Genomic DNA, 21,539 nt, shown 5'->3' on the forward strand with positions numbered 1-21,539 from the left:
CGATGTTGTAGATCCACCAGACAGTATGCAGAGCATAACCTGCTCTTTGGAGGAGCAACTGCAACCACCCTGTTTGTGTGTCTAGCTCACTTCATCCAAATAACTGCAAAGCACCAGAAAACCACAGAAATCCGTCTTTTGTTACAGTAACAGGGAAGATCAAAGGTTCTACTCAGAGACCCCGAAGAACCAACACAGAAACACATAGAAGATCAGCAACTTCCACATTACCCCATTTGTGTGCCTGGCTTCCCTCTGGCAAGGAAGGGAAACGACTTTTTCCACAGACTTCTGTTGCTCTGCTGGCAAGCAGCTGTCGATGACAGCGACAACTTTTGGGATGTAGCTCTACAAATGCACAAACGAAGCGTCATACATCTCAAGAAGTTGCCACAGACCCTGGAGTTTTACATGGTTTTAAACAAATCCTTTAAAACCCCCGCCGAGCCCGGGTACCCTCCATCCCCCACAGCAGCACCCACCCGCGGAGGATGCCACAAGCGCGCTGCCTGCCGGGTGGCCACTTGCAGGTGGAGCCCCGCGCCGCTCTCCGGCGTTAAAGGAAAGGAGATATAAAATCCCACTTTCCCATAACCGAGCTATCACTAACAAAACTTTCCTGCCTTTATTTTAGGAAATAACGAGTAAAATGCTTCCGTTCACACGCCGACGCGCACTGCGTTTACTTCAGTGCCCTGGGGCAGCGGAGCCCGGCCTGAGGCAGAGGTTACCGCTGCCTGGGCGGCTCTCACCAACCTCTGCGCAGCGACCGACCCTCCTCCTGCCCCGCGGTCCTCCCGGCGGCGTTTCACCAGGCAGGGGGGAGCGACCCTGGCCCCGGACGCCCGCCTCAGCGCGGCCCGCCCCCGGCGCCTGAGGGAGCGGGCGGGCCGCCGCGGGGCATGGCGGGAAGCGTAGTCCGGGCGCACGGCGGCGTTCTGCCCCCGAGAACTACAGTCCCCGGCGGGCCGCGGGGGGAAGGCGGTGGCGGGGTTGTTGTTGCCTGGCGTTTGCGGTAGCTGGGCTCTGTGGCGGCTGGGGAGACGCGGTGCGCACCCGGCCGGGTGGGTGCGCTCCGTCCCAGCCCCGTCGCAAGGCCCCAGTTTGCGGCTCCCGTCAGTCAGGGCCCGCTCCGGCCTTTTCCCGCTTCGCCTCTCGCCTGGCTGGGCAGGGGCTGAGACAAATCCGCCCGGAACCGGGCCCTCCGAGGCTGCTCGCCCCGCCGAGATCGATCCAGAAGCGGGGCAGAAAGGCTAGCCTTTCCCGAGGCCTGGGAATGTGCCCACAGGCAGCCGCCGGTGGGGGGAGGAGGAGGGCCGCCTCCCGCGGGGCTTACAACGTCTGCCGCCTCCTCAGCCGCAGGGCCCACGGCTTCTATGCCAGAGATGCTGGTGTCGCCCACAGAATAAACCTGGGACTCCTCAGAAAGATGATATGTCAGGTAACAGCGATGTTTTCCGGCGCTGGATGAAGCCCCACGTGTCCGGGCTGTCAGCCGGGGCGCTCTGAGCGTCCGTCGGCAACCCAGGGCTTGGAGAAGTCCCTAGGTCACATCGGCTAACAAGTCTGGGGAGAAAAAGCCGCAATTCTGCTGAAGAGTTAGAAATAGTGAGATTTATTTCATGAGGCTCATCCCTAAAAACGTAGAGAGGACGATGTTGTGGAAAAGCTGCAGAAGCAATTGCAGATCTCACAGTCGTGTTAGAAGTAGCCTTTTATGAGGTTTTATATTTCTTGTTCCCCTAAGACAGCTTGATATTTAATACCAATATTAAATTCGTAGTGTTTTAGGGAGCATCAGTGTTAAATTTGAATCAAGTTCTCACAACAAAGTAAGAAAATCAGCAGAGGTCTTCAGGTAAACGTACCCCGAATGTGTCAGTGAAATTTATGTTACAGAAGAAATAGGAATTTAACCAGTTACAGACTACAGTGAACTTGATTTTTTTTATCAAAACGATTGCTGCTCCCATGCAGTAGTTGATAGAAATACATTGAAATGAGTATGTGGAAGTTAATTGGCAATTGTGTTATTGAAAATATATTTATTGGAAGTCAGCTGAAGTGTCTACTAGAACAATGGGTGTGCAAGGTTTATTGAAATAAAAATGAGTACATCTGACTTACACAAATACTTTTCCTTTTTTTAAGACTGGAATCTTTTTTAATGGTATAGAGCTCCTGATGTCTCTAATGAACACAAGAAACTTTATGTGAGCAGTTTATCCCATTAAGTTTTCAGGCACCTTTTGCAAATAACTGTAAACGCGTTTTTCTACCTTTCACAGAAAACACCAGCAGCAGAATGGAGTCAGATGTTCAGTAAATTCAGTTAATTACATATAAAAGAGCTATGTGCATATTTACACTCTGGCGAGTTTTGTCCTTGATTTTAAAAGTTGCTATTAAAGTTTAGTTGCCAGTTTTAATTTTAACGCAGGCAAGTTCATGACAAAATATTAATTACCCATGCTGTTCATAATAGCTAATAAAAAGATCTTTTAATTTGGTTTTTAAAAAAGACATTTCCCTTAAAATGTCTTTTAATTTTTTTTCTTTAAAAATAAGATTTTCCTTTATGTATTGAACAGCAAAGGTTCAATTAAAGTAAGTTATTAAGCTGCAGAAGGCAAATAAAATATTTTCAAAATGCAAGTTTTGTTACAAAAGCCATCGCTCTTACAACCACTGTCTGTTTCAGGAAAGTACTAAATTCAAGAATGTTTGGACAACTCATTCTGCATCTCCTATTGCGTATGAAAGAGGAAGAATTTACTTAGATAATTACCAGTGCTGTATTAGCAGGTAATAAATTTACGATTAGAAGTTACCCTGACATACAGTTTTAATGCTGTTAATCTGTTTTAGACATGTTGCTAAGTTTACTCATCCAAACAGCCCCTGAGAATTGACTGGAATTTACCTACGAACAAAAAATAACCAGGCGCATAAATCTTTGTTAAATTACACTTAGATGGTATTGTGTCTCAATGTGTCACCTGCTTTGGTGAAGGAAAGTCTGATCTTACTGGTTCTGTATAACTTGAGCTTTCAGAGCACTTTAACAGGAGTGGAAGATCATCAGCAGTTTATAATTTTGCACTAAAAAGCCAAATGAACAGTGCTTCTTTGTGATCTGGTATCTATCAGCGTGCTAAAGAACGTGTCACAAAATCAGGCTATGTAACAAGCTCGGTACCATGTCTGTAAATTCTGCATTAAAGAAGTTCAATTATTGTTCATGTAAAAGCACAGCGTGTGGAGTACTTGTTGGTTTTTGTTGATGTATTTTGCAGATCAGTTCTCTGATCTGATGTACTCTCCTGTTCCATGATCAGCTGCAGAGGCGCAGTTTAAGAGGCAGCGGAGGGCAGGGCCAGGGATGGGAATTCCTTCTCCTACACCAGTCCTTGTCCTTGCCCATCCCTCTTATGAGGGAGGTAGCAGGGGCTTGGAGAACTGCATTGCTGAGTAAGTTGTGGTCAGGACAGTTTTGAGACAGTGTCATATGATACATAAAAGACAAATTACTCTGTCAGTGTAAACCACTGAGAGTTAATTAAATTACTCTATCACTTAGAGCAGAGATCTAAATCTACTTAGCTGTGTTTTATTTCTGCATTTTCTGAATGCTTTCCAGTACTGGATTAACCTGTCTAACATCTTTCAGGTTTATCTTTGTCTCATCCTCTCCCTGAGGCGAAAACTGTGCACACTGTTAAGTTTTTATTCTAGTAGTAGGGTTGTTGGTTTTTAAATATCTGTACATGATGCCGCGCCTTTATATTATGAAAGGCGACACTGGAAGAGCTTGAGGAGAAGGTACCAGGATGATCCTTAGTTTCTGGAATATGCTTTCTTTTTAATGTGTATCACTAAAGTAAGAATGTTACTTTAAGTTGGTTATTTAAAAATAAAACAAAAGAAAAAAAACATAACACCAAACCACAAAATACAGAGGTTTGCTTTTAAATATTACATTATACTAACTATTATTAGGCCTTATTTTGAGAGCCATTTCAGGTTATATTTACAAAGTAAAAATAAAATGTTTAGATTTCTGACAAAGAGAAGGGAGGATTTATAAAACTGCATGAAACGACTTGTTGATAGAAAGTAGTTTCTAAAGTAGACTAATGATTAGCAATCATTTTTCTCCAGCGTTGCACGAGAGCCAAGAATACTTTATCAAAAGCCAAAGTGTTCTAAGTCAGAAAAAATAGAAGATGCTTTATTATTGGAATGCCCACTGGTAAGATTACTTTTTAATAGAGCATTGATGTGCAAAAAAACAAATTAATATATTTTAGTGAAACATATTTAGAATAGTGTGTTCTTTCCCTGTGAACTATTTTCTCAGAGTTTTTATGGAGTTAGGTCATTTAAGATTTGCAACATGTGCTTATTTATTTTGACTAAATGTTTAGAGGTGTACTTCACTGATTTTCTCAATAGCACATTAAAAACCTTTTTTGTGAGCTTGCATGAAAGATTTTAAAACCAATGCCTTTATGTTTATGCAACTAACACTAATTCCTTACAATATAAATTCTGTTTATTTTTTTCTTTATTTCTTAACTAGCAAGGGCAGTAGGTGGGAGTTTTAGTTTTTACTGCATCTGTTGACATAAAAAAAAAAGCAGATTAGCTGAAGACCCATTAAAGCAACTCTGCCCAAAAGCTGTTCTACTGTTTCTAGCTAATAGATTACATAATTTCCCTCCTCCTTGAGTTTTTCTTTCATCCAGTGTCCACAGAGTTTAGGAATATTAGCCCCCTCCTTGAGGTGACTAAAAATAAAGCAGTGTGAATACCATTCTTAGCAGTTACTGTTGAGTTACCACTAAATGTCTTGTTCTGCAGTACTTAAAAAATTTTCTCTTCAAGACTGGTGTCAATTAGATCAATAAGCAGTTACACTTCATTTTTGCAAGGCAAGGAGGTTTTAAAAAGTATCTTTTCTAGAAAAGGTAATGGCCTTGCAAAAGTGTGACAACATATTATTTGTGTGATAGTCAGATGACTATTTAGCACAGACAGGAGCTTAGAGATCCTGATGTGATTAGCAGGCAGCTTTCCTTTAGTTTTTGAGGGATGTGTATTAACTTCTGTTTTCTTGTTACTGTGCCAAAATGTTATGTATCCTCCTGGTAGAAACTTTTTTCTAATAACCTTTTGTTATGTAGGGGGAAATGCTACCAAGTCCATCAGACTATAAACCTTCCCTGATAGTCTTGACAGTGCAGAACTGGCTTCTGCGTCTCTCTGCTGATAGTGGAGAAATACTGGAAAAAATATATCTTGCCGGTTCGTGTTGCAAATTCAGGTACTAAACATTGACTAGGTTTTGTATAATTAACAATCATTAGTACCATACTGGAGAAAGGGAATCATGTTTATTTTAATACTGAACTGTGGCTGACTTCAGATTTGTCGGACTAGCGTATTACCTGGAGTACTGTTCCTGCATGCTGTTTTCTATAGAAGGAATTTCAGCAGCTTAAGTGTTATGGTCTCAAATTTGGTATCAAGTTCCACAAAAGCCACAAAAACTAAGCTACTATTGGCTTTTCTCTGACAATTTTACAGCCTTTAATATTGCAATAGAAACATACCAGGAGGGAACCTTTAAAAGCTGTAAAACAAATTTCATGAAACATAAGAAAAATATATTTAAAGTTTAATCCATTTTTAACTTGCAAGCATTCTTCTCCATGGGGTAGCCATTTTGCTCTTTAAAAGCAGAGCAGTTACTGCTTCTGGTAAACTGCATCTTTTTTTCAGTTCTCAGAAGAAATCATTTCCTTTAGGCTGAAGGTTAAGAAAGGGGTGATTAGTGAAGGGAAGGAGAAAAATTAAGATAGTGAATGTTCATACTTTCAGAATTTTTCTCACAATCCTGTATGGAATAAGCCTTTCCTAGTTCCGTGTGTTTTGCATTATTGCAAACAGCAAACATCTCGGGTACCTTTCCGAAGGTTCGATACCGAACAGTTTGCATGGACACAGGGATCTGACTAGTTTTAGTAGATAATATTTTATGTGAAATAATGTATTTATTATTAAATTCTTTCTAAGTTATTAAGATAGGCCTTTATTGTCACAAATAGGTATTTGAGCTGGGATACTCCTCAAGAGGTAATGGTTGTAAAGTCAGCTCAGAATAAGCTTCCTGCAGCAGCACGACAGGTAAGTTTGTTGAAAAAAATCTGTAATTCTTGAATTTTTAGAGACAGAGATGGAAACATTATGCTTTGTTATTATGGTAGAGGATGAAGATGTCCTACCATTAATAAAATGATTCAAGTATAATAAGCATATTCAGTATTGTTATTCCTTCCCAGGCAGGTATCCAACAGTCTGTATTGTTCTATCTTGCTGTATTCCAAGTTTTGCCTCTTTCATTCATTGGAATGCTAGAAATAAACAAAAAGGTAAGTTAATTCCTCTATTAATCGTGATCTGTACTGTAGTTGTATGAGAGGCATGGTTTAGGCAATTGTCCCAGAATTTCAGAAGTCATACTTAGAGCTTATAAAAGCATAGTGCCCTGAAATATTAATTAGCAGTAATGTTCTTCTTGTGTCTGATAGGGGCATTGGGGGGAAGATTCTTAATTTGAACAACCAGAAGAGAAAATACAAATGCATTCTGCTATTGGGTTACTTTTTGACACATAGAAGGACTTTAGCCTTTACTTAGAGCAGTCATAAGAATTAGGGAATCCTAAAGTGTTTGTAGCCTTCTTTTCACCTTTTTAAAGACAGACAGATGTGCTTCTGACTCACTGCTAGTAATAGCCTATGAATTCTGTATGCAGTTACAAATGTTGCAAACTTGTACTATCATTGATATTGAATGGCAAAATGTAAATATGTGTCTTGCTTTATCAGTCAAGAGCAAACAACCTTTCTGAGGTCAGTTTGTGACCTGTAAGTAGGAGCGTATATATTAGGAAACATCAAGCCAGATGGCAAGTTTTACTGTTCTGGTGTAAAAAACATGTCTATTTTAAGTGAAGAGAGCTCTGGATACAACTTACAAATGGAACAGCACAAACATGCAAACTCTGTCTTCAAAGCTCTGTGAGCAATAGTCTCATTTGGGGTCCAGAGCTATTAGTGGGCATTAGCTGGTGCTGGGTTGGGTTGAGGTTGTAATTAAGATTGGGCTGGCAAGTGAAGGAGAAGGGTTAAACATTTTTCATTTGGGCCCATGAAGGTTTAGGGGCACTGTGTATTCTTCTGTTCAAAATTAATATTTAGGACTGAATAAAACAGTTGTTACCAGTATAAAAGGTATTTTCAATCTGGTTAAGAATGTAATGCCAGATTCATTATGGCCATAGTAGGCAAAATGTCTAAAAGAATACTTCTTCTGTTGGGCCTCTGCTGAGTACTCATCAGACTAATTGTTACAGCTAGGAATAACGTCAGGGCAGAACTTCAGATTTGAGAATACACCCAGCAGAGGAAGCAACCAGTGAACGAAATGCCAAACCTGATACAGATCAGTGAAATATAACAGTTAGACTAGAGTTAGGATTAGGGTTACTCTTCAAGACTGCAGAATGGACCTAATGCATCTGTTTTACCACAACAGATTGAGTTTGGACTAGCTAAGGTCTCAAGGATAGAAAGGAAAGTTTAAGGTTGGAAGAATATTTTAGAGTTTGGTTCTGGAAGGCACTGGGATCTAAACTAACAAATATATTGAGAAAGAGCCATAACACTGAATAAAAGGCAAGATCTCAGGAGTGAATGTATCTTTCAGGATCAAACTGATCACAAGATCATCAATAGTGTTAAGATTTAGGAATATTACAGCTTTTGGGTTTCTTTTTTTTTTTAATTGTTTTTAAGCCAGTTTTAAGCCTGTTTTAATTGCTCTTTCACATAGTGATTTAGATTAAAGAAATGAAATCTACATTTCCAAGCATCTCTATTAAAAAAAAATTATGATCTTCATGTGTTGTTATTCATTAAATACGAAGAATTAGTTTATTGCGTTTTTCTCGATGGAGATGTGTTAAGCAGTGGCACAAATGAATACTGCATAATTGTTAAAAGGGGTAAGTCAGCTTCTCATGTATGTGTCTAATTTGGATTCAGAGAGGATCTTGTACTCTGTGACAGCTGGATAATGTAGTTTTGGTACAGCTGTACACAGTCATAGAGCCATGATTAGACTAGTATTTTACCCAGGTGATGAAGAAAGAACAGAAGATCTGAAATCAGGACTTTTAGATTGAGTTGTTAGCTTTGCTAACATTCCTGTGGGATGCTGGGTAATACAATCTATTCATGTATTATAATAACTGAGTAACATGATATGAAAATACACTGAGAATTGATTAGAGAATTAATCTGCTTGCAGAATATGACTAATCTAACCTCAGGTGTTACTGCAGTGCAAAGTATTATAGAAACTCAGCAGAACAGATGAGTTACAGAAAACTTCATGAACTGCAACACTGATCACAGGGTTTGGTCAGAATGAAAAATGAAAGTGATTGCAAAATTAAGGACATAATGTCAGTATTATGCATTGTCTCTCAATTATTTCTTCCCTAATAGAATATTTTTCTTCTCCTTTTTATCCCAGATATTTGGTAATAGTGTGACAGATGTTGCTGTTTCTAATGGAATCCTGATTGTAATGTATAGCACAGGGCTGGTCAGGCTCTATAACTTCCAGGCCATCTGTGAACAGGTAATGAAATACAAAATTTTTCATACAGTCCATGCTATGTTAGGGCAACAAATCATAAATATTAATGTAATGCCACATAGGTACATGCAGAATATGTCAAGGATAGAGTTCTTGCCTAAATCTATTTACAGTTGGAAGATGCAAATGGATCCTCTATCAGAAAATTCTACCCACACCAGGTGGTAAAACATAAGAGATACAGGCTCAGATGGGCACTTAAGAGCATATAGAGAGGGAATATGTAAATTCTAGACCAGGGCATGCTCTTCTTTACACCCTTAGTCTGTAATTATAGATGAGTGTTAAGGCTAGAAACTGATGGACATGGAAGATTGATCTCAAACAGAACTGCAGTGAGACTTTTGAGTTTATATTCTTCCAAACATCAAGCATTAATTCAAAAATAAGACTTCAAGCAGTATCTAACAAGATAAAGAATGTGGTAGTAACAGAGCAGTACAACTAAACATGTACAAGTAAATGCGCATCAATAAAGCTCAATTGTTCTGTGTTATTTTAGTTCATGGAACAGCCTTTTGATTTGGGACATGAATTCAACTGGAATGGACAAGTGGGAATTGTAGGAAAGTATCCATTTGGTCTTCCATGTAACATTAAAATAACAGGTATTTATGATCTTTGTATTATCTTGGCTGGTGGCTTTTATGGATTAATTATGACTTATTTCACACCAAGAAAAAACATTAAAATTAACGTACTCATATTGTGCTGTAGCTATATTTCTGGGCTTTGCGTTATAGTAAAAATGTGCTTTGCTTTACTTCTAATTACAAGATTTAATTCTATAGGACTTACCTAGAAAACTAGTACAGCAACTAAGCTGTTTGAAAAACGTCATAAGCAATGCATGAAGTGGAAACCCCTTCCTTATTTCTGAAACAACTGCTCTTGGGACAGAGGAAGGGCTAGGACTGCTGTTAGTAACACCCAGAAACAGTATACAGTATGTAAGCAAAAGATGTGAAAACGTTTAATCTAACTTGCAGAAAGAAGTCAAGGATTTAGCATACCATTTGTCTGAGTTGCATTTTGATAATTCTAAATTGTCAGAAATGTGCCAGTTTCAGGAAAACTAATTCTTGAGAACTAATTATTTATTAAAAACAATTCATATGCCTCAAATCATTAACTTATGAATGTTCTGCTTTATGTAATGACTTTAATTTCTCTGAAATCAAACAAACATTTATGTTGGTGCATTTGAGGTTAGAATTTGGTGTTAAGAATCTTAATGAATGACCAAAGCCTGACACTTTCTTTGAAATTAATTTTTTTTAACTTTAAAAATACATTCTCGCAAGTTCACGCTTGAGGCATTTAAAAAAAAAAAAGCAGGTTTCACCAATATCAAACAATGCACACTTTTATTTCTTTAACTTTGAATGTTTCTGTATTAAATGGTTTTTACAGGTTACTGTCCACAGAAAAAATGCTTTTAATCTTTATGTTCGTAAACGGTGTCAGATAATAACACGCAAACCAAACCAGAATTACGTAAATCTGAGGAAATACACAAAGATAAAATTGAGACTTACATAGTGAAGGCTTTCAGTTATAATGCAATGTTTTATCAAAACAAAGTGATAGGCTGCTATAATTAGGGTTCTGCAAAGGGAAACTTCTCTTTTTCCTCTCTGTCTCAGTCTGCAAACCCACAATTTAATGTTAGGGGCCCTGTGGAAAACATGCTGTGAGAGCTTTAATAGGAAGCCTATACCAAATTTGTTCTCATGTCTTAGGATCTTTGTAGTTTTCTGTTTTGAGATTTAAAACCAATGTACTGGAGAAAACATTTTTGATCTTGAATCATATTCAAGAATTTGTGGTTAGGAAGTTTTGAACTCATGACGGATATTTGCCACGGCTGCTCTTTGCAGAGCGTTGCATTCCTGTGGTTTTTGAGCTGTTTTCTTTTAAGCATGAGACAGCCCACTGACTGTTCAATGTAATACAATGCTTCAATGAGCAAGATTTTAACAGTTTCAGAGTTTAAGCCTGTATTTACTATAATTTAACTATGTGTCATTTTCCTGCTTATTTAGTCCTAGCCTCCCTACAGAAATTGTTTGAAGTTATTATGGTGCTGGTTTTATGGTGTGTTATGTACCCAAGCGGAAGTGTATAGAGATCAAAACTTAGGCTCCCATGTACCTACCACATCATTGACAGCTATTGACTGTTAAGGAATTTGATTTTAGTCACAGTGGAAGGAATGGAAAAGTACCTATAAATCTTCATTGTGTCACTTTCTGAAAGGTACAGAACTTAAAACTGTAGTTTGATTTATTATTAAAGGATACATTAATTTCATTAAAAAACAGAGAGGAAGATACTTTGCTAAGATTTTTTTTTTTTTTTTTCACGTTTAGAACAAATACTTGTTAGCGCTGCCAGGAACAACTTTATGGCTTTATGTTTAGATGAGGCTGGAGAGTTTTAAGGAAGTGAACAAACAAACTCAACTGGAGATTGAAAACTGGTGGTGGTAGGGAAAGGACTTAAAACAGTGAGGGCAGGAGGTGTTGAGCAACAAGAGCAAGTGACACGTAGCAGGAAAGGGAGAGTTGAGGCAGTGGAGTCACGCTATCACAGTGGTTTAGGTGGCTATGATCTTGCAAATCTTTGCCAAATGAACATAAAAAGAAAGGCATATTTTACGAGCAGCCTGTACTGCTTTGGATTGGTATATTATTGAAATGCATTTGAATCTATCATTTAGTCCATCTACCACAATTTTTGAGGTCCCTTGATATATACGCTTTATTTAAAAAGAACAAGTCAACAGGGTAAAATGTTAACAAATTATCTTGACTCATTTTTCATTTTCTGGCAAATTTTAATATCAGTAGGTCCTCTGTTTATGCCTCCATCTTCAACATTCTCTACATTTGCAGCAGATGCCTCGGTTTTTATAACCTCTAGTTTGTTATATCTTGCACAGAATCTCCCATTTGCTATGTGTTAGTCCAAAAGGCAACTCGAAGACAGCCACTTTCCAGCTTAGGAAAGACTTCATTTCCATGGGCAGTGAACTAATTTCTTTCGATCTAAATGGCTAAGTTGTTGGAAACATGAATGAAGGAAGGAGAGAGAAGCACTATGTAAACATAATTTCTGATGTCATGTGACATCTCAGCACCGTGAGCTAGGATCTGGATAATTATCTAGACTAAGCAGGACAAGAACAAGTCAGAATTTGGATGAGAGCTTTGAGACAAAAAAGTCCAGATAAGAACCTTGTTCTCCTCACAGTAACTCAGCTTGGGTTTTTATATCCTGCCTGTTTAAATGCCCCTTGTAATTGCAGACTTTCTCCATGTTTTGTCAATTCTTTTTCCCAGCACTTCTCTGTACTGTTAGAAAGAGCTGATCTTCAGTCTAAAATTGATTCAGTTATAGCAGCTGTAGAAATTGCTTTTATTTAGCTAGTTGCTAGAAGCTGTAAAGCTCTGTGCAGTGCATTTCGGTGAATGATGCTTCTCTCATTTAGTACACAGAAGACTTGTAAGAATGGCATATTACACTGTATAACTTATCCCAACTGAAATGAAGGGAAAACTAGTTATGTTTTGCCATTAATTACAAAAATTCCTAGATTTGTACTAATTTTTATGAACTCAGCTACAGATTGCATTAATTGTGGTCCACACTCTTTTGTTGTATTGTGCAAAAGGACAAGGAATATTCAGATTTGGGTATCTTTCTGCATTTAATTCTGTTATTTGAGATTGCTGCTGTTGGCCTGTTTCCAGCTATTTATCACTATTTTTCCCAAGAGAATAATGACCCTTTTGATCTGCTCTTTGATCTGTTCGTGTGTATGTCCTCTGTCATTCAGATGAGCTGGATTAATCTCAGTTGTTTGCTATGTCTTTGCTTATCCAGCTCATTTGGAATGAAGTAAGTCAAAAGTATCAGAAGAGCAGTTCAGCGTGAAGATCTGAGAAGGCAGTAGCCTTCCATAGGGAATTGCAGATGTGTGCCTTGATGCTAGGTGAGGCAGCATAGCTGGTGCTAGGAGAAAGGTCACAGCCAATGTATTTTCACCAGTCTCCAAAAGTTCTGAATAATTAATAGCTGTATTGGAGCTTAGAATTGTAAGGATCAATGGAATTATGATTGTTCTGCTACTAATGGTGTTAACGTTACGCAATATTTGCAGATACCCCACCTTTGCTATTTGAAGCATCTTCTCTGGAGAATGCATTTCAAATTGGAGGTTACCCTTGGCATTATATCATCACACCTAACAAGAAAAAACATAAAGGAGTCTTCCATATTTGTTCCCTGAAAGACAATGCTTTGGTAATATATTCAGATAGCAGCTTCTCTGAAATGAATGTGTATCACGTTTGTCTTCATCTCTTCTTCTGAGTAGTGCTCGAGGTAACAATACCCTTGTTTCTCAGTGTGGTGCTCTCACAGGGTTCACCCCAGGGTCACATCTGCTATCCAGCATAACGTGTTTTCTTCTTCTGATATTTCCTTCATTCCGATATAATCGTAGCACAGCACTGTATTCCTGGCTTAAAAGTTAAAGCTCAAGGAGAATCTCATTACCTGATTCCTTCATGGTAACATCTTCGTTCACTTCTGACTAGTCAGCCTACCAAATGGCATGACTAAAGAAACATTTTAAGTTTTAAGAAACAGCAGAATAAGTTTCCTTAATGTTTGGAGTTTATCCCTGATTTGTACCTTCTCTCTGTCTCCCTAGAAAGATTTTATTACGCAGTTTAATCCAGCATTCCTAATTATTTTTGTTTATGTACTATTCATCATATATTCTTTTGTGTGAGCTCACCATCTCAGCTTTTATTTTGGATCTGGATTTGACCTGAAGATACTTTTGTAACACAAGCAGCTTCTAGGCCTGTTAGTTCAGTGTTCTTCCCTAAAAAACTTCTCATCTCTAAATGTCCTCATCTCTTTTACCAACCTGATCAAATCAATGATGTCCCTCCTATCCCTTATTTTCGAAACAGGCCTTTCACAACCATAGCTGAAGATCAATTTTGATTCACAGGGACTTGTACAATCCTTTCTCACTTAGTTATTTTCTATGTGGGTTCATCCATTTGAACATTTGAATGATCAGGGTCGGCTAAATTTAACAACAAAAAGCCACTGCCAAAATCCCAAGATTTTGACCAGCCTGCAGCTGAAATCACAAGCTCTCCCAGGCTTACACGCTCCACAAATATTTGCACAAAAGAGGCTGAGCCCAAGGTTTGAAGCTCAAGTCAAAGTTTGTGCTAATACTTTTCTCATGTCTTGACACATCTCATAGTTTTGACACTCAAATTGCTGGAATTGTTGAAGTGTTTGCAGAGTGTACATTAAATCTTCATTTTGCTTAGTTTCAGGAGAGGTGGACCGTGTATTGCTGTTGGTTTAGGGTTGTTGCTTATTGCATATTAAAAAAAGTTGAAACTGTTCATGGAATATCTTGAAAATTGGAACTGAGTCTTTTTTTATTATTATTATTATTGTTCTACTGCCATCCGCTCTTGTCATGATTAGGAGCAATACTTAAAAACCTTCGGAGGTATGTGGAGAGGAGCTCAGTATTTCCTCTTTAATTAGATCTGTAAGACTTTCAAAATACTAACATTCTAAGCTTTCCTTTCCTTCTTCAGGCAAAAAATGGCATACAGGATATGCAATGCTGTTCCCTGGAACCTGACTGGATATATTTTCATCCAGATATGTCAGGTAGAATAATCCACGTGGGACCAAATTTGATAAAGTATGAGCCTTTTTTTCTCAAATCTTATTTTCATTAGAGGACAAGTTGCGTAACTGCATAAATTCAGTAGTTTGAAAATTTGCAGGCCAAAACACTCATCAGGCCCTGGAAACTGTAAAATTTAGTAATTTATCTGAATCAGAAGTTCTGGTAGAAACGTCTTCAGATTTCTACGTGATGAAAGTGGGCACTGGCTGGCAACAATAGATTTTAATATGAAAAAATGTTCAAGGACCACTGTGTTAAAATTTCACTGATAAACATTAATTAAAAATAATTTCATTTCAGTTATTTCTCATGTTTTAATAGACCTGATTTTTTTTTAAATTGTAAATATAGAAGTGTTGTAGGAGGTGGATTAGAATACATGACTTATTTTGTAATTCCGGTTTCTTTTGTAGAGTCTTGAAGCTTAAGGAAGTTAAAAATAACACAGATCAAGTGGAAGTTGCAGAAGATTTTACGATTATGGCCAACAGAGAAAACTGTGTGAGTTTAGTGTCTGAAATCCCAACGCATGATTTTGAGCAATACACAGGGGTTTCGGGTGTGTGAGTAATCACTGTGTTTTATGGGCTTAATTCCAACTTCATTGAAAGACATGCTGTGTCTTCACTGGACTTTCACTGTATGAAAAAATTTGGAAAACAGTAGGGTAGCTTTCTGAAACCTCGAGTCTTTTCTTTAGTTTTCAGCATTCTTTATGGTGTGCAGTATAATGATAAACGTAATTAAAAGATGGTGACAGATTTCCTTCAAAAAGAAGGTGCCATCGAATGATAATTGTATGCATCTCTGGTGCTCAGGTAAGTTGATCACACAAATGCTAGAAATGTTTCAAGTCTCTCGTAACGTAGGGGTAAGTCTTCATAAGACAACAAAGACAATACATCGCTTCCGAAAGTCTCTTTATTTTCCTGGCCACGCACATCTGTCACTCCCTTGTGACAGGTATGGCGTTCATCTAACCCTTGGTGAGACAAATCAGTGCATTAAAATAATAGAACAATAACCCAGCAGAAAAGGTGAGTGCTTTTCTGCTTGCTTGGTGAGCTGAACTGGAGCTGGAACAAAACAGAACTGAATCGTCAGGGGGTCAGAAAAGCGCAGAAAGGTAGAACCAAGAGGAGAGGGGATGATCTAAACCTCTTGGTAGAAATAAGCTGTTAAATCACCTCGGTTGTTTCATGAAATCTTTTGTGATAGAAAATCACAAAGACAATCTAAATGTCAAAAAGGTCAAAGAGCATACTCGCGAAGACAATTTTTGGGCAGTGCCTGCAACTGCCATTTTTCTTCAGCATACAAAATTATGTCTTGCATAAAAGCCAATTTTAATATTACTGTAGTCCCTGGAAATCAGTGACACTAATTTTGAAGCTTCTGCAGAAGAAAAGTTTGTGTATGAAAAATCTACGCTAACTCAGGAGTAAAACTTCCATTGAATTCAGAAAGGATAAGCTTTGTCATTTAATGACTTGCCATACTTTTTTTTCTTAAGGATTTGTTTAGATACCTTTTGTTGTAGTAAGAACAAAGAAATATGAGTTCTAATGTTGTCCGTGCTGTGCCTTTTCCTTTTGATTTTCATTAAGATGCTGAGACCCCAGTTTTGAATGTGTCTGGTGTTAACGATGCCCAGTGGAAGCAGCTGTATAGTTTTAAGATGCTACTGTCCCCATCTTCTGGAATTAAGAGTTTAAAAACCAAACTGGCAGTGACTTAGCTGTCTTAATTCTCATTCCAGCATCTTGGCTCCAGTTGCTTCTGTTCTAAAAATTATGGTAGCTGAGAACCTTTGCCACCTCTACAGGACTGAGAACCTCAAAATATGAGTAAACATCAGTAATATCTCAACTAAAGCCACTGAGTTCATGAGCCCTCATAAAGAAGAGATGGCAGCACTAGGGCTATGCATAGCTAATGAGTAAAACAAGATCCGAGAGATTAAAACAAGGTCAGAAAGCAAAAGACATGAAATAGATACATTGCCAAATAGATAGGAAGAAACTAAAATGCTCCAAAGTCTAAAGCCAGTTTTTTCTTTTTCTCCAAAGGTGAACAACGCTGTTACTGTAACAGCTTCTGGTCGAGTGGTAAAAAAGCGTTTTAACTTGCTGGATGATGACCCAGAGCAAGAGGTAACTGATGTAGTGAGTAAGAGCAGTTTGTGGATTATTTAAGATGTTTAGCTAACCAGAAGTCATTCTTGTTTGGGGTGCAGTGGCTGTAACCATTAGCTGTGTTAATCTTTGATCTCTTTATTTCTCTTCTGTGGCCATCTTTGTCTTCTTAATTGCTTCATTCCCCTCTGTCTGTTGCCTTTTCTCCTTGGTTGACGTTTGTGCTCTGGGATAGTCTATCTTTTAAGAACTGATCTTATGGCCCATGATACGTCATAACTCCATGCAACTTCAAGTGCACAGAATAGATGTTAAGGTGATGAACCATTACTCTTTTCTGCATTCAAACATCTCCTTTAAACATTTCTTATAAACCATTTTATGTACTGAAAGAAAAATACTTCTTTTTTTTTCTCGGCTTTAGGTTCCTCTAGTCTTTGATACAGTGTCTCTAAACTATATTTTTCTCTCCTGGTAACTTTGATTAGATGGCAGGATAAGGTATTTAACACTTCTCATTTAAGTAACTGCTTCTTGAGAGTGAGAACACCGCATGCCTTGGTGTTGAGTCTTCAAGAGGTTATGAAGAATACTTTTTAGCTCTCTAGAGCTGGAGCTGTAATTGACATAAGCACAACAGTTAAAATTCATCAGTTTCTGACAGTCATTTCTGTTGTTTTTTTCTGAGGAAATAAATTTTACTATGGTAAAAATACGGGGTAGTCCAATATAAGCCTTAAGGTCTCCAGTTCATTTCTGTCCACTTTTTTTTTTTAACATAATAAAAATTAGAGTCCGCACGCTATTTTTTCTCCCACTGTTACACTGTATTTGTTATTCCAGTAGATATTTTTCCTTTCTGGAAGAGAAAGACTGTCTTGAATTGAAAGAGTATGTTACCAGGTTCATGACAGTGAGATAGAGGCAATTAAAGCAGTTCACAATCTTTACCTTTTGGTCTCAGTTCTTCACCGTAAGATACTCTGTGGAGTGAGAGCGAGCTCTGCACAGAACGTACCAGGTGTTCATGTGAATGGAATTACACTGATACACCCGTCCTCTCAAAAGCAGTTCTGGTTTTAAGCCATACCGTCTCTAACATGTCTGCTTCAGGAGAGGGCCTGGAGTTTAAATATGTTTCTTCTATCACTTTCAAAGTACTTTTTTCTATTTTCTGTATGATATGTATAAGTTACGTCTACTTGCACATTTGGATTGTTCAGACCATCGCTTTCTTCTCTCCTTTCTTAAGGAATTGTGCTGAAAAAATTGGACAGCTTGGGAAATGGGAAAGATGCCTGTTGGGTATCAGGCTGGCAAAGTATTCTTTTTTTCAGACCAGAAGACTTAAGAACTAGAATTTTTCCATTTCTGCTTTCGCCTGAAAGGCAGCTATGCAGTTTAGGTAGAGGAGAATGTGAACTTATGTTTGATTTATAAACGTGAGGCTTTGTTTTTCCTAAGACATTCAAAATTGTGGACTATGAAGATGAACTGGATTTGTTATCCACTGTGGCAGTTACTGAAATAGGAGCTGATGGAAAAGCACACCTTGACTTTCGTTGTAATGACCATGGGATTCTACTGAAGAGTATTCCATTACTGGAGTCCTGGGATGTGGTGAGGAGAATTCCGGTCTTTTGTTTATGCTAACACTTCTCTATACCCATTTATCTGCCATTTTTGTTCAGATCTGAAGCAGATAAATAAATAGTCCTGCCAAGTGCTATGGATGAGATTTGCACAAAATAATAAGCGTAACTCAAAAATTTAAGTATTCCATCAGACAGTAGTTCATTTATCTGAAAGTCTCCTGAATCTTTCAAATCTGAAAATTTGAAATTAAGATATTTTTTGTTGGTTGATTTGTTTGGGATTTTGGTTGGGGGAAGGGGTTGTCCTTATGTATTTCTGAAGTATTTATCAACTTGAATGCGCACCCTCTGGCTAGTTACATCAGCTTAACCTTACAACTTGTAAGTAGTCTCACTAGCTGAACTTGAACTACTTGTGCATAGAATTAAGCATGGACCTCACTGTGTGTATATTTGGAGAGACAGAATGGCCAGTTCAAGTTTAGGTAGACGTCCAACTTAGATGGACTGAAATATTCAGCACTTTGGCACCTCTTTTGTCATTGACTGAACAGGCAACTTAAGATCTTAAATCAGATGCTCTGAGTTGCACTTAGATTCCTAAAATAGGCATGTGGGAAACCTCTCAAAGTTTTAAAATTCGATCCTTTATCTGGAAGAGCAGACTGTATCCACACAAAATTCCTGCCTGATCATGGAGGTCACCAATGTTAAATATTTTTTGTTCCCCAAGGAAAATGGTACAGGTATTAGCAAGCTGTAGAAATAGAGATGGCAACCAGATATTTTTTTTCTTTTCTCATTTCAGACATACAGTCATGAAGTTTACTTTGACAAAGACCTGGTATTACATATAGAACAGAAGCCTAACAGGAGGTTCAGTTGTTACGTTTACCAAATGGTCTGTGATACTGCAAAAGACGATGAACGTTCAAGCCATGAAAAAGCAGAAAGAGTGTTTCGTAAAAAAGGAGGGAGGCTTTTTGAATATATTTAAGACATAAACAACAACTGCAGAGACTTACATTTGGATGTTATTTAAGGACTTCATACACAGGAATTAGCTACGGTTTTTCAGGCAGGATTTATTTTGTACTACCACATGAGGTTTTATTTCTTTTTTCTCTGTAACATTGTACATTTGTCCATAGTTGATTGTGGCTTTTCATGTATTTGCCAGTTCGTCATTAATGCTAGATGCAGTATTTCTTGCTTCTCTTCAGCAATTGGACTGAAATATTGGACATCAAGGAGAAAGATGTGGACTTAGTGATCACCTACCACCTGCTGCGGTCTGTCTTACGTAGTTCTACCTGTGCGACTTTAATACAGACTGTTAATTAAACAAAGTGTGTAAAACTGTGTATAGGATAAATTTTATATGTAGTATGAAAATGGCGGAGTTACATTTCAGCCACTTAGACCAAATCCTTCTGTTGGTTTTGTGTGAGATGTAAAATCACTCAGGTTTTCTGGTTGTGCTTGTTTTGGTTTAAAGGGAACTATTAATAAATTATGTATTTTTACTGCCTTCTTATGTATCTTCATTTATCTCTCTCTCTCTCTCTCTAAAACCAAGCAATTCTCTGGTTCTCCCTGTGTCAAGGGTCCGGAGTTGTTCAGTCTGAGCCAAAGCTACCAGATCACCGTGTGCAAGCTTTCATTGTAAATTAAAAAACCAGCCACAACAAAAACAGGCTGTAGGCTTCATGGTGATAAAGACTGTTTCCCAATGCAAACCAAAGATGGGCTCAGGAGAGCAGCTGTTGGAGGGGTGACCAACATCTGATTTCTCACTACCACCACCATTATCATGAGTGTGGTAATTCTGAACTCAAATATTTCTTTTCACTGCAAGCTTTACTAATGAAGCGTAGAAGATTCTAGCTGATGCAACAATGAAGAGCTCTAGAGAATTATAAAAATTACCTATTTGGAGTTTTTATAAAAATTACCTATTTGGAGTTTTTATAAAAGGTTTAATGAAAAGAAAAAGTGAAATACAATTGTGGAAAGAAAAAACAACACAAAGAGGAGATCTAAGAAGGTAATGAAACAACAGTAGAACTAAATAGCAGCAGCAGCTCTCTGATTCTGTAAGTTTTCACTTAGTATCCAGGAAAGAGCACCTGTTCATTATCTGCTATTGCATAAGTAACTATATAAGTAAGATATGAGGGTAAAACCAAATACGAATCTATGCTCTTAGGCAGAATATCCAACTCGTAAGCAGATATTGATACGTTATGCTTATTTCTGTTTGGATCATTAAAGCAGTTCCACCCAGAGTGGAACATTTAAACATTTAACATTTAAACTTCATTGTTTATTAAATGGTGCGAGTGCTGCTCATGAAGATCAGCTGTAGCTTTCAGGAGTTTGCTATACTTTCCAGTGACCATTATTTTTAAGTTATTGCAGACTTGTGATATTCTGCTAAATCAACAATTGTACCTCAGTACCCATCTTTTGAAAAATGCAGCAATTTGTAACGACCAAAAGGCAGCCCGGACTTTGATGAAGAAGATTATGGGCTTTGTGTAAGAAATTCTATTGCTCTAAATACACCCTGTGTTGCTGCTCTACAGACAATGGCAGATGTTCCATCCTGGAAGGTCACACACAGACATTTTCATGCCAGAATAGGAGAGATGTTTCTGTTTACTTTAAAACACCTTGAAAACTATTTAAGAGTAGAGAATCCAGAATGACCAGCCCCAGCCCTGAACACTCGCATGGGTATATTCACAACGCTACTTACAAACGGGCTGGAACTCACCAGAGAAGCAGAATCGCTAAATGCTTATGGGTTGTGCCTTCCAAGCTGTGAAGAGCAGCGTTGCCTCCTGCACCTATGCAGAGCCCCAGAAAATTCTAAAAATAGACATCTATTTAAACGGGAGGAAAATCCTGATCACAACCAGCTTTTTACAGGTAAAAATAACCCTGTATCTGAACAAATATCCTCATGCTTGGTGGCAGCCCACCCGAATCAACATCTTTTATTTCAAGTTAAATTTTTAACCAAAATCCACCCACCAGAAAAAGGTAGTGCTTTACTTTGCCAGGAGATTTTATATGTAAGCATTTTTTTTGGTAACTTGCTGGCAGAGCTGTTCTATTGTGCAGTATCAAATGCATACGAAATTTGAATAAATGCATTAGATCTGGCCTGTAGACTTACAGTTTGATGTCCATTTATGATGATTCTAGACCACTTACCTTCCTCTTTTCCATAATGTAAATTAGGTACTTGGAAATCTCTTACGCAATCTGAATAATTCAGTATGCTAAAGAATAACAGTATCTGTAAAGTGGAGAAATTCTGAGGATACTCAT

At 38.1% G+C, this 21,539-nt stretch overlaps 2 protein-coding genes across 11 annotated transcripts in view; one reads left to right on the forward strand and one right to left on the reverse strand.

The window, feature by feature from the left end:
- The window catches only part of METTL8 (methyltransferase 8, tRNA N3-cytidine), a 28,236-nt gene extending 27,355 nt beyond the window's left edge, over positions 1-881 (reverse strand). For 4 of the 9 annotated variants that reach the window (XM_063341177.1, XM_063341173.1, XM_063341178.1 and 1 more), the window contains exons 1-2: positions 757-881; positions 232-348 (exon numbers count right to left, since the gene is read on the reverse strand). In XM_063341177.1, coding sequence (XP_063197247.1) covers positions 232-236 — 5 coding nt within the window. In that variant the 5' untranslated portion in view covers positions 237-348; positions 757-881. Of the gene's footprint in view, positions 1-231; positions 349-482 lie in introns of all 9 variants that reach the window. The other 5 variants (XM_063341175.1, XM_063341171.1, XM_063341170.1 and 2 more) reach the window with 4 other exon arrangements.
- Positions 882-885: 4 nt separating this feature from the next.
- DCAF17 (DDB1 and CUL4 associated factor 17) lies at positions 886-19,721 on the forward strand. 2 transcript variants are annotated; one of them, XM_063341168.1, is made up of 14 exons: positions 886-1,441; positions 2,702-2,805; positions 4,162-4,252; positions 5,187-5,326; positions 6,111-6,189; positions 6,345-6,434; positions 8,605-8,712; positions 9,233-9,338; positions 12,896-13,038; positions 14,373-14,482; positions 14,884-14,971; positions 16,540-16,635; positions 18,070-18,225; positions 19,009-19,721. In XM_063341168.1, exons 1-14 carry the CDS (start codon positions 1,277-1,279, stop codon positions 19,195-19,197), a joined length of 1,665 nt encoding a protein of 554 aa, XP_063197238.1. In that variant the 5' UTR covers positions 886-1,276; the 3' UTR covers positions 19,198-19,721. The 2 variants fall into 2 exon arrangements, with proteins under 2 accessions (XP_063197238.1, XP_063197239.1); XM_063341169.1 differs by having other exon boundaries at positions 959-1,441; positions 16,540-16,623.
- Positions 19,722-21,539: the final 1,818 nt, after the last annotated feature.

The sequence above is a fragment of the Chroicocephalus ridibundus genome, chromosome 7 (assembly GCF_963924245.1).
Source record: "Chroicocephalus ridibundus chromosome 7, bChrRid1.1, whole genome shotgun sequence".
Taxonomy (NCBI): domain Eukaryota; kingdom Metazoa; phylum Chordata; class Aves; order Charadriiformes; family Laridae; genus Chroicocephalus; species Chroicocephalus ridibundus.